Source organism: Helianthus annuus, chromosome 16, assembly GCF_002127325.2.
Source record: "Helianthus annuus cultivar XRQ/B chromosome 16, HanXRQr2.0-SUNRISE, whole genome shotgun sequence".
Classification (NCBI taxonomy): Eukaryota; Viridiplantae; Streptophyta; class Magnoliopsida; order Asterales; family Asteraceae; genus Helianthus; species Helianthus annuus.
Genome location: NC_035448.2, coordinates 196,862,549 through 196,874,029, shown reverse-complemented (window position 1 = coordinate 196,874,029; position 11,481 = coordinate 196,862,549). Strand labels below are relative to the sequence as shown.

Here is an 11,481-nt window from a genome sequence, read left to right as displayed (position 1 = left end):
TGCTTTATTATTATTTATAGATTATAGATATAGATATTTTTTAATAAATTCAAATACATCAAAGCTAAATTCTATATTAACCCCTTAAGCTGAAGTAAAGTTATAATTTAAACCTTTTAGCTCCCTCTGACCTTTTATATTAAGTACAATTATAACTAACTAATTTAAGTAGATACCTAATGTGTTTGGTTTACGTGTTTTTTGTTTTCTTATTTTTGATATATTATTATGTTTTTTATTTCAATGGCAAAGACTCGAACACCTATGATCACCTTGGCAAATGAATCACCATTTCGTCCGAAGAACAAAACATGGTGACGTGACCCACCCTCCCATGAGAAAACCCACAATTATGAAAACCCATTGACTCAACGCGGAACAAAATTTATCCCAGACAAGACTCCAATCTATTAGTTCAAAAAAAACTCCAACCTATGACCTCATATTTGGAAAGTCATGAGGGTACCACTCAAAAGGTTCGGTGGTATATTATTATTATTACTACTAGTACTACTATTATTTTTATTATTATTGTAATTATTATTATGGTTAATGACCTCCTATTTGGAAAGTTATGAGGGTACCACTAAAAAGGTTCGGTGGTATGTATTATTATTATTATTATTATTATTATTATTATTATTATTATTATTATTATTATTATTATTATTATTATTATTATTATTATTATTATTATTATTATTATTATCATCATCATCATCATCATCATCATCATCATCATGGTTAGTAAGTTATTTCTTGTTTAAGTTACTTGCAACATTGTTAAAGTTCAAGCAATATAAGACCGTTTTCCATGGATACAAAGACTGAATATGCATAGAATGTTGTTATCAATAAAACTTTTGTCTTCATTAGTTATACATGTTTGAGTTTTATCAATGTTGCCAAATTCAATACAAGGGTAAATAGCTTTATAATAAATAAGGATCGGAACAACAAAAATGATAGGAACTCGAAATTCAGCAGGCTATTTCGAATCCCCGTCAATGGAACCACCAGAACTGCCTCGGGTCTGGACCATTTCGAATTCCCGTCAATAGAACCAAAATGATAGGAACTCCAAATTCAGCAGGCTATTTGATTAATTGAAAAGTAAACAGCCCGATTCGAGATGGGCAAATCTCCGGTACTTAGAAATCAACAAAATAACATGAACAACAAAAATGTCTAACATAAGCATGCTAATAAACTGGAAAAAACAAATCAATAACTGCTTGTAAACTGCTCCTCACTCTCTAATTTTCCCACTCTCTAAATGCATTATTCATTACTACTTATACTCTCTCTCCTCTAACAAAGTCTTAGCTACTTTTAGAAACTTCACCTTTGCCCCTTCTAGAATAAACATGTAGTCGTTCCTGCTTAGCTTTAGAGATAGCTAAGGGATCAACCGTATCAGCTCCCATCACAAAATCCTTCCATTTGGTTGGAGATTTCTTGACCCGATCACTCCTCTTAGTTGATGTGCGGCCCATTGTAGAGTTCTTGTTTATAATCTGCTTTTGTAAGCCAAATGTATCAGGTCCATTCACAACAGTATTGCGGTTGCAGTTAGTCTTCAAACGTTTAGGTAACGGTTCTTCTCCAAAATCAGTCACTGAGTTGATGGTTTCAATATTCGTGATGCAGCATTCTTGCCAATGCAGAAGTGAGAGGTCTCTGATTACATCATTCAGACTCAGGAACGCGTTTGAAGAAACATCACTTTGCAGAGTTGAGTGGTGCGCATCCATCAGCTCAATTGATCTCACCGCATCTAATAAATCATCCTGCAGATATTTTTATTTATTTATTTTAATTAAATAATACCAAAGATCACAAACATGTCTCCATAACAGTGCTTAATATCACATAACCTTTGGAACATTGAAGCTTTTGAATCCATGTATCGTAAGTATCTGTAAAGTAAATCAAAAGGTTTTCATTAATTTTAATAAGATATACAAAAAATAAATCCTAATTTAACTAAAAATGTATTACAACCTTTCGAAGCATGTGAGGGGAGATGGCGTCCATATGCTCCAAATTGAGGTAACTCTCTAGCGTAACCTTTGGCTTCCACGGCTTTCCTGATGCTCCGTGTGATGTCATCGCTGTTAATAGCACAAGATCGGTTGATGCATAATATAATTTATATAAAACTTACATTACAATTGAAATGATATAAACCGTCGACTACCGTACATGATACACTAGTTATGTGTTAAAGAAAGTTGGTGCATAGTATATTTTATTTCAAACTATACATGATCTATATATATTCTTTACAAATAAACATATGAATTATAGCATCAAATAAGGACAGCAAAGAACAAACAATAGAAGAGGCGGATTCTTAACATCTGACATTTATGTTTTCACATGTCACAGAAAATGTTAGATATGAAAGTTACTGATAACAGACTCTACTATATATGTTATGACAGTTAAATTTACAAACAAACACTTAACAATGGTAACTAATATTGAGTCAAGCAGTTAATATCACTGAGTAATCTCTTATATTCTTCTTTCTTTGAGTGAACTTTTTGTATATAGCTATATTATTCTTCTTTGCTTGTTTCATTAGAACTGCAAGAGATTATAACTTATATACATATGATCACTACACATTATGCACTCAAATTCTAAACTCACTTTCACCTCAAGGTTCCAGTTTCCTTTCATTCATTCTCTCGTTTTTAAGAGCTACAATCTTACTTTAAGTCGGATCAAAACTATTTCAAAATTTCATATCCATGACACGAACCACCAGATTGTGCGGCGCGTTGATGTACTGTTATGATTTTCTAACTATCTTGGTTTTTTTAAAGACGCAGGTAAGAAGTTTCCACACAATATCTGGTTCTGATCATACTAAATCTCTATAGAAATGCACATCGAACTAAAATATCCATGCTAACACGCAAATCAGACTTTTGTGTATGCTTGAGATTCGCTTATGAATGAAGCAACAACAACAATAATAACTGTGAACCGAATTGATCGAATAACCTTGTGAAAAGTAACGAGATATGAGAGATTAAGCGGTTACCGTCAAATCAAATCGCAACTTAAAATCGAAGATCCTACAGGCACTGGAGACCTAGATCTGAAGCAATTTCTCCTGATTTAACTGCAGAAAACTGAAATTGGACGTAACTAAAGCAGGTAATGGAAAATCAAACTGGAATACCTAATCGTATACCGATCAACAATTAGATACATATGTAAACAGTTAGCAGAAATGGATGAGATTATCATACCTGAGAAGATGTTGAGCAGTTATTCAGAAGACGATAGCCTATCGTAAATGGTTTGATTTTGGAATTTTGGCGCCTCGTTTATTAATGAGTTAGTTTGCTTCAAAGTTGAAACAAACCCCAAATTTTGGCATAAGCATAAATTGACAATTATGATTCATTAGACCATGTGTAGTGGGGCGTTTTTTTTAAAAAAAATTCAAAAAAAACGCCCGAAAACGCCCAACGCACCATTACATTGGGCGTTATATTTAAACAATTTTGAAAAAAATGGTGAAGGGCGTTTTATATAAAACGCTCAAAGAACCTGCCATGTTTGACTTGAAGGGGCATGTGGCCAATGGGATGTCTCCATTGTTTGACTAACCTCTTTGCTTTATTTATTTTTTTTTTTAATTTTTTTTTTCAAATGATTGAATGGGGGTTATTGGTATAATGCCCCACTACGCCACTTTTGCTATAATGCCCCAACGCTGACTAGGATGCCACGTGTCGGATAATGCCCCATGGTAGGGGCATTATACAAACTTACCACTACACATGGTCTTACTACCATACGAATTCTATATATTTTTTTTACCATTTTTCTATATTTTTTATTTATTTATTTTCACCAATTTATATGAATTCTATATTTTATTTATTTTTTTTTTACTATTTTATAGTATCATATGATTATTATGTTATCTACATCTTGCAACGAGGAATGACAAAATAAATTGAGCTACAAGTAAAACGTGATGCCCGAAATATTTGAGACTAGTATGAGACTGATATGGCCTATGAGATTAGTTTAAAAAAAATATGGGTTTAGTATTAGGTGTGATCCACACCTGATTCCCTAAACTTGTTTATTAGCATTAAAACTAAACAAAATATATTATATAATCGTAAGAACTTAATAAATAGTATGTTGAAGTCGTTAGAAACTTGAAATTATTATAATTATAAAATTATAAGATATGCAGTTGAGTATTTGATGCTTAAGTTGGTTTTGAGTTGAGTTTAAAATTGGCTAATAGGTAATGAGCATCCCAATAGATAACTTTAACAACGTAAGACCATATATAGGCATACATGTAATACTCGTAAACCCAATGGATAATAAGTAATAGATATCTAACATGTATACGGTTCAATAATGAAATATGAAAGTTAAATTACTTTACACATTGTTATCTCTACTTGCAATTACAACCTGACTTAGGGGTCTCAGTTTGTACCGGTCCTTTATAATTATGTTGGGTCCATGCCCAATAGCCCAATCTGTGGAGCCTATACCTCACTGGGCTGGCTATAGGATGAAGATCTTGAAACATTAATATGGCAATAAGGGTCAATGGATCCTCCATATTCATATGAGTTCATATGAGTGTGACATCTATATTTATGAAAATGGTTGTAAATTGTTATGAGTGGATGAGAAAGAAAAAAGAGAAAAAGTTACTGTTTATCGGTAAATTTGAAGGAGATATTGTTCACCTCTATAATTTTTTAATATTGTTTGAAAGTGGTTGTGAGTGGATGACAGAGAAAAGGTAATTGATAAAAGTAAGAAAAAAATATTATTTAATTGAAAATGAGAGATGAAAAGATAATGCTTTTTAGTGTAATAATATAGATGAAGTAAGAGATTTGATTGTGAATGCTTAAGATAAACTGATAAGGGACCACGACTCTAGAGGATGGGTAGAGTGGTGAACAAGACCCAAGTGTGTATACATGTTTGAGGGTCTCAGACAACAACGGAACCCCTGTAAAATGAGGTTCTAGTTTTTCTTTTTTTTTTTTAACAGCGGAATGAGGTACCGGTGGAGTGGACTTATCACATGTAAAAGGGGTGTGAATTTATAAGACCGATCACAAGTAAACCATTTCTTAAGTCGTTCGTGGAGAAGATGACGACCCAATTGGAGGTGGGAGAGATGAGAAAGGGATCAAGGCATCCATGGGACAAACACCAATGGGTGATGGATGGATGGATATTGTGAGAGTGGTAGGAGAGAGGGGGGAGGGGAGAGAGAAGTAGCATATGTGGTCGTTCTTGCAGTCATGTCGGGCAACACCAAGCTGGTGAAGACTCCATTGGGATGCTCTAACACAATACGAAAATATGACATAAACATAATATAAAATTTACATGGTTTTAGTTTGAATAGGCTTGGGTCTGTTTTCAGTAAAATCAGACACTAAAGGGGTATGGTCCCACATCCTGCGCCGACCATATGAGTTAATCTCAAGTCGCGCGCGCGACCATACCCAAAGTAAATCAAAAAGCTAAACATGAGATTCACAGGTTTGGTTTTAGTCTTAATGGGCTCAGGTAACTTTATAGTCGAACCAACGGACACGTTTAGCTAATGGGGTGTACGGGTTGACCTGATAGGTAAAATGCTATTAAGAAAAAATAAATAAGAAAGTGTGTGTGCCATGTTAGCTGTTACGGTCAAGAAGAACCCACGAATAGTCTGAAAATTAGTGGCAAAGAAGCTTGTGTTCAACATTTAGAATATTTCGTGTGTTATCCAATATTTTGACTTTTTACGTTAGAATTAACTAACAACTGTAATAGTTTTGAAATGATATTAGGGTGTCCGGTGTGGGGCGGTAAACCCACCCGGCACCGCATATCACCCACCGCCAACATGTTTGCCGATTTTATATTGCCGAAAATGTGGACAAAATCGGTGAAGGTATACCGATTCGGGAAGAGGGGGGAGAGGGGAGAGAGTGGGGTTGTGTGGTGGGATCCATGCCATCTCAACCAATCACACATTTTTCTTTTTTTTAAAAAAAAATAGTTTACCATTTCACCAAGTGTCTAACCATTGCCAACATTTTGAGCATAGTTTACCACTTTAACATGGCACACTCTCATTGGTTGATTTTTTAGTTTGTCACTCTCAAGTGTCTAACCACTCCCTACACCCTTATGGATGTTTGATTTGATAATCGGTTTCGGTCATGTTTGAACTAGAGTTCGTTTTTGAACAAACTTATGTTTTGCTACAAATTGATGAAAAACTGTTCTTTTTCAATTGTTATCTAAAAATTGGTTTTGGATTTTCTAAGATGCTTAGGGTGTAAGGGGTACTCCTAAGTGGGGAGTGACCTCTCTTACTCATAGCCAATCAGCATGCGCCACGTCAACTTCCCACTTAACTCCCCCTCACACCCTCAATTTGATGACGGCACTCCTCTCTTGAGGACTTGTTTTTTTTTTTATTTAAGTTGAAAAAATCAAAAAGAAAAAAAAAGGAAAATACTTGATTGGTTGAATCAATGGTGGGCCACCCTCTCCTTCTCTCCCTTCATGCGGTGAACACCCACCGCTCCCCACTCCCCGCTTAGCCTCCCGAGGGGTCGGCGACGTTGTTCCCGCTCGGGGACTCGCCTCACCAAACCTCTCCCCGCAAATCGCCCCGTTCACCCTTATTTAAAAGCATAATTTGTATTCTAGAAAGTCATAAAACTCAATTAAAGAATTTAGTAACAAACAGGTTAAATCGGAGAAAGAAAGTTCGTAAATTTACTTAAATTGGCAAGAGGCGTGCTCCCCACATCAATATTTCAAATAATTCCAAAAAAAGTTCAATATTTCAAATAATTCCAAAAAAGATCAATATTTCAAATATTTTACACTTATTAGTTTTTTTAACTTTTTTAACAGAAAAAGAGGATCAATTTTATTGCCTTCATAACCAAACTTGCTAGCCAGGAGCTAGAAAGTTATTACATTTTGTCAACATACATCGCTAATTTTGAATTATGTTTAAACCCAATTTGTTCCAGTTTTCTACATAGATATCTTTCATTTGTCCCAGTGGTGGATCTTGCCCGTTGAACGTGCCAGTGCCGAAAGACACGGGCACTAAAAACAGCTCGGGCAAGCCCGGGCCAAACATAGTATATATAAAAAAATTCGATCGAAATGTGAAAAATTAGCACTACGACCGAAAAACTTACCCGGGCCGTGGCCATGCCACAGCCCTTCTAAGAACCGCCCCTGATTTGTCCTCTATGTTTTTCAGCCACAGTAGCGAGCATTCTTTAATGTCTTTAAAAATCTTTGAGCTGGAGTTGTGTTTAGGTTCAAACGACCCAAACTGGTTGGGTTGGTCACACGGCTCAAAAGAGTTCATGTGTTTTTTAACAGGAAATTTGTGTTTTTTAAAAATAAAGATAATTCATGAGTGTTGCATATATATAATTGCATACATAAATATGGAAAACGGAAGAAAAACTAATAAAAGTTAAATGAACAGTTTAGTTTACAAGTTCTAAGTTACAAACCGTTTGCGGAACTATCACTTTTTAAACCTGGTTTTATCAAACCGTAAACCATGGAACAAAATATATTAATATGAAATCGGTTCAGTCGGTTTCAACGGTTTACAACCCCTTGTCATTCACACCCTGGATACCCATTATTTATGATAGTACAAAAAAGAAAAAGAAAAAAAAAACTGAAATGTACATTTGTAGCAGCAGGGGAAGTTATGAATCATTTCCCTTGTACAAATGCAATACAAGTTATATATATATTCTTCATACCATCACAAATTCACCGTGTTACAGCGTTTCGGGCTCTAAAGGCGTGACACAATGAGCGTTCGCGTTTGTCTCCTCAACCCGCTCACTCTCAGAATCCCAGAACCTCGCGGTTTTGATATCATCCTCAGCCATTAGTTTTGAAAACTCTTCATGATCATATTTCAAGTTGAAGTTAGCATTTCCTCCAAACTCGCTTGGAAGATTTTCAGTATCAAAATACGACTTTATAACCTCGATACTAGCTTTATCACTCGGGTAAACAAATTTTATCTTGAGATATGTCTTCGGGTCTATGAAGTAACTTAAAACCTGTTTAAAATTCGCGTATCCAGTTTAATCGCTAAATAAATTGTAAGAAAAGGGAGCAGGACTAGGAGATATCACGGTACCTTAAAAAATGGTTGAAATATTTTTGGAGGATTGTAGAGAACGATAATGGCAAGTCTCTCGGGGTAATGGTTTTGTAGCACGTTCACAATATCCCGAGATGTTTTCATCTGAATATTTGATGCGCTCATCGAAAATCCTGTGAAATCGATCAACCAAGTCATTTGTTCTTGGCCTTTGGGGAGGTTTAAAATCGCGTTTTCAATCAGATATACTAGATGACGAACATTTCCATCACCTGTTTTAGTATTCTGCAAATCAAAAGGGTAAAATAGTCTTTTCTCTTTTTTAAGACCTAAAGTAAAAAAACGAACAGTCATCCACTCTAGCGACCAAACGTGTTACAAACCTGCTTCCCTGGCCTCATAATGAGGACGGGCCTTCCAGATCGATCAACAAAATTAGCTCTTGAAACTTTACCGGTTTCTCCTTCATGTGCTACTTCATCCTAACAATGATATACAACATTTCATTTAAAATCTTTAATTTTACACACAAAAAAGTGAATTAATAAAACATATATAAATATGATCAAGTAGACGGGTGAATGAATACAAACCCAACGAATTTCCTCAGGTTTATAGGTTGATCTCCATTCAAGCGTTTCCTCCAACATCTTCTTAGCTTTTTCAAGATTCCAGTTTCGAGCTTCTAAGTACCTTCTTAAGCATGCATCCGTACAGAACTTTTTGGCACGCCCAGATAGGGGCCCGATAGCAGTCCTAAGGTCTTTGATCTGGTTGTTTAAAAGAAAATAAAATACAGATTGCAAATAACAATCACTTGAAAACGGATCACTAGAAAAACAATAGACTTTGCAAGATCATGTATTATTGTATTTACCATCTTATCATGATCCACGGGCTCACATTCGCGTTGGTTTTGACCACGCCATCTTCTTAACATGTTTGCCATTCTTCGCGATCTAGGAAAAAAAACCAAATTTAATATTATAGGTTATGAAAATGCCCTATGGTGTAATGTGCTTGTCACTTGATTGCACATATTTATAAGTGATATGGATAGATGATGTTTAGTTAAATAACTCAAGCTAACATATAACTAAAAGTTTGTGCATATATAGCGACAGGTATTTAAATGTTGGTTAACACTTATTCAAATGTTACAGTTTAGTCCCTTCACAATACACACTTGACACTATTGGACTATACTCAAGAACATTGTTACACAACTGGGTCGAGTAAATTACTTTTTGAGTCCCTGTGTTTTAGTGGTTTTAACCATTTGAGTCCAAAATCAAAAAGTTTAACGCCCTGAGTCCCTAGACGCTTTTTTTATAACCTTTCGAGTCCTTTTGGGTCCATTTTTTAAACCTTTTGAGTCCAATTTTTTAAACAAAAATGGACTCAAAACGTTATAACATGAACAAAATTGGACTCAGCACGTTATAAAATGAGCGGTCAGGGACTCAAGGTGTTAAACTTTTTGATTTTAGACTCAAGTGGTTAAAACCAGTAAATCACAAGGACTCAAAAAGTAATTTACTCCAATTGGGTCAGAATTAAGTGAGTTGTCTGTTGATATTGCCATGACAATTGTTTAGCTTTGTTATTGTCCTGGTGGTTGGTTATTGTCATGGGCACACTAGTACCAAATTTATTATAACACCTTGATCCACAAATTTGTACCAAAATGTCAAGCGTTTGGCGTTTAACACGTTATATTAATCTTTTAATACGTTAAACCAATATAAAATAATCATTTTTCCTGTTACCTAAAAACATACTACTAAGGATCAAACGCATTACAATTTAGCAAACAATGAGAACCGAATCCGTAATTTCACAAACAATATTTACCAGATCAAATGAATACGGTTATTTCCCTTAAACTTTTTGAAATTTTATAAATTCTGAAGCTGATAAAAAAACAACTTGAATTATTTAAGGAGTATTAACTAAATTCCGTACTATACAAGTATACATATTCATAAGTTACAATATCTTCAAATCAATCATAATCTGTAAACCTAACAAAATTGAGTTCGAATCGACCACAAAGGACATACACAGTTGAACTAGTAATCCGTCATCATCTGGTAAATACGCTTGTTTATGACACGATTAGACTTTTGAATTTGAAATAGTAATCTGTCATCATCTGGTAAATACGCTTGTTTATGACACGATTAGACCTTTGAATTTGAAACAGTAATCCGTCATCATCAAATTTGAAACAAATTGAAGTAAACGACAAAATGGGGCTGACAACTCATGGCGTGTTTATGACACGATTAGACCTTTTTTAATAAAAAATACGCGATGTAATTTTATATTTTTAAAATGTAATTATAATTAAAAAGTTAGTCTCCATCATTTCTCCTTCTCGATACATAAAACATATAGTAAAAATAGAAAAAGTTACAGACACGAGAAAAAAGTACATAAAAAAATTAAAAACGAGTCATATTCATGTTTGATTTTTTTAACAGTGTTTTGCCTGCCGATAAAATTCATATTCGGTCAAATCATCCGGCTTAAATCGGACGGTTGAAACTCACATATATGAAACAGAGTAATCGTAAAATGCAAATTCGATTAAATCATGCAGCAAAAATTATGTCAACAACGAATCAAGTTCATGCCTGAGTTAGTAAGACGAGGAGAACAAAGACGACGTCGTTCTTGTTGTTGTGTGAATTCTTCAGTCGATTGATCTTCAATCTGAATAGCAGATGAACGATCGTCAAAAGGTAAAGTAGAAATAAAAGTATAGAGGTAGAAACAAACGGTTATCGGCGTAGGTTAGCAACAAACTACCGGCGTACTTTAGCGGGCGGAGGCAGTTATGGATTGTGAATTTATAATTTAAAAAATGGTGAAAAAAGCAAGAAATTTGTGAATTTTTATTTCAGGAAGGAATATAGAGCCTGCAAAATATTTTGAGGTGCTTGAGTTGCTTGTACGGGTGGTTTCATCTTTCTAGAAGTGGTCCCACACAACAATATTGCTAATACGGGTGTCGGTCGCATCAGATAAACAACTTTTGGGTCATACATACAGTCAACATTGTGTAACGAGACCACGGACTCGTAAAACCTATTTGCATAAATGTGTCAAACGGAATGACGGGTTTTTGGGTTGTAAATATAGGTTAAACGAGTTAATGGGTCGTTTAGGGTTGGCTCTAAGAATTTGTGTACCCGGTTCGAGCTCGAAAAAACGTGCCCTTAAGCCTTAACGAAATTGGGTATTGGACTCACTAAACGTCTAAACCTAATGTCAATGGGCTAATAACTGATCTAAACCATAAAAAT

General features: G+C 34.8%; 2 protein-coding genes across 6 annotated transcripts; both read right to left on the bottom strand.

The window, feature by feature from the left end:
• Nucleotides 1–1,074: 1,074 nt before the first annotated feature.
• On the bottom strand, nt 1,075–3,391 carry LOC110915276. 3 transcript variants are annotated; one of them, XM_022159945.1, is made up of 5 exons: nt 3,267–3,391; nt 3,056–3,136; nt 2,005–2,114; nt 1,878–1,919; nt 1,075–1,790 (listed from the first exon to the last, which is right to left on the bottom strand). In XM_022159945.1, the coding sequence occupies exons 3-5, from the start codon at nt 2,110–2,112 to the stop codon at nt 1,323–1,325; spliced, it is 618 nt and encodes a 205-aa protein (XP_022015637.1). In that variant the 5' UTR covers nt 2,113–2,114; nt 3,056–3,136; nt 3,267–3,391; the 3' UTR covers nt 1,075–1,322. The 3 variants fall into 3 exon arrangements, with proteins under 3 accessions (XP_022015637.1, XP_022015639.1, XP_022015640.1); XM_022159947.2 differs by having other exon boundaries at nt 3,056–3,112; nt 3,267–3,389; XM_022159948.2 differs by lacking the exon at nt 3,056–3,136 and having other exon boundaries at nt 3,267–3,386.
• A 4,167-nt stretch (nt 3,392–7,558) lies between these two features.
• LOC110915275 (phosphatidylinositol transfer protein 3) lies at nt 7,559–11,124 on the bottom strand. Of its 3 annotated transcripts, none has more exons than XM_022159944.2 (7): nt 10,993–11,124; nt 10,810–10,888; nt 9,048–9,129; nt 8,764–8,940; nt 8,554–8,652; nt 8,207–8,455; nt 7,559–8,126 (listed from the first exon to the last, which is right to left on the bottom strand). In XM_022159944.2, exons 3-7 carry the CDS (start codon nt 9,117–9,119, stop codon nt 7,836–7,838), a joined length of 888 nt encoding a protein of 295 aa, XP_022015636.1. In that variant the 5' UTR covers nt 9,120–9,129; nt 10,810–10,888; nt 10,993–11,124; the 3' UTR covers nt 7,559–7,835. The 3 variants fall into 3 exon arrangements, with proteins under 3 accessions (XP_022015636.1, XP_022015635.1, XP_022015634.1); XM_022159943.2 differs by having other exon boundaries at nt 10,985–11,111; XM_022159942.2 differs by having other exon boundaries at nt 10,810–11,084.
• Nucleotides 11,125–11,481: the final 357 nt, after the last annotated feature.

Bases quoted from the DNA above. Each gene is read 5' to 3' on its own strand.
- LOC110915276 (XM_022159945.1), bottom strand. From the start codon at position 2,112: ATGACATCACACGGAGCATCAGGAAAGCCGTGGAAGCCAAAGGTTACG. The intron at 1,920-2,004 runs GTTGTAATACAT...TTTACTTTACAG, and splicing joins CCCCTCACATGCTTCGAAAG to ATACTTACGATACATGGATT. The intron at 1,791-1,877 runs GTTATGTGATAT...AAATATCTGCAG, and splicing joins AAAGCTTCAATGTTCCAAAG to GATGATTTATTAGATGCGGT.
- LOC110915275 (XM_022159944.2), bottom strand. From the start codon at position 9,119: ATGGCAAACATGTTAAGAAGATGGCGTGGTCAAAACCAACGCGAATGT. The intron at 8,941-9,047 runs GTAAATACAATA...TTAAACAACCAG, and splicing joins CCGTGGATCATGATAAGATG to ATCAAAGACCTTAGGACTGC. The intron at 8,653-8,763 runs GTTTGTATTCAT...TATCATTGTTAG, and splicing joins AACCTGAGGAAATTCGTTGG to GATGAAGTAGCACATGAAGG.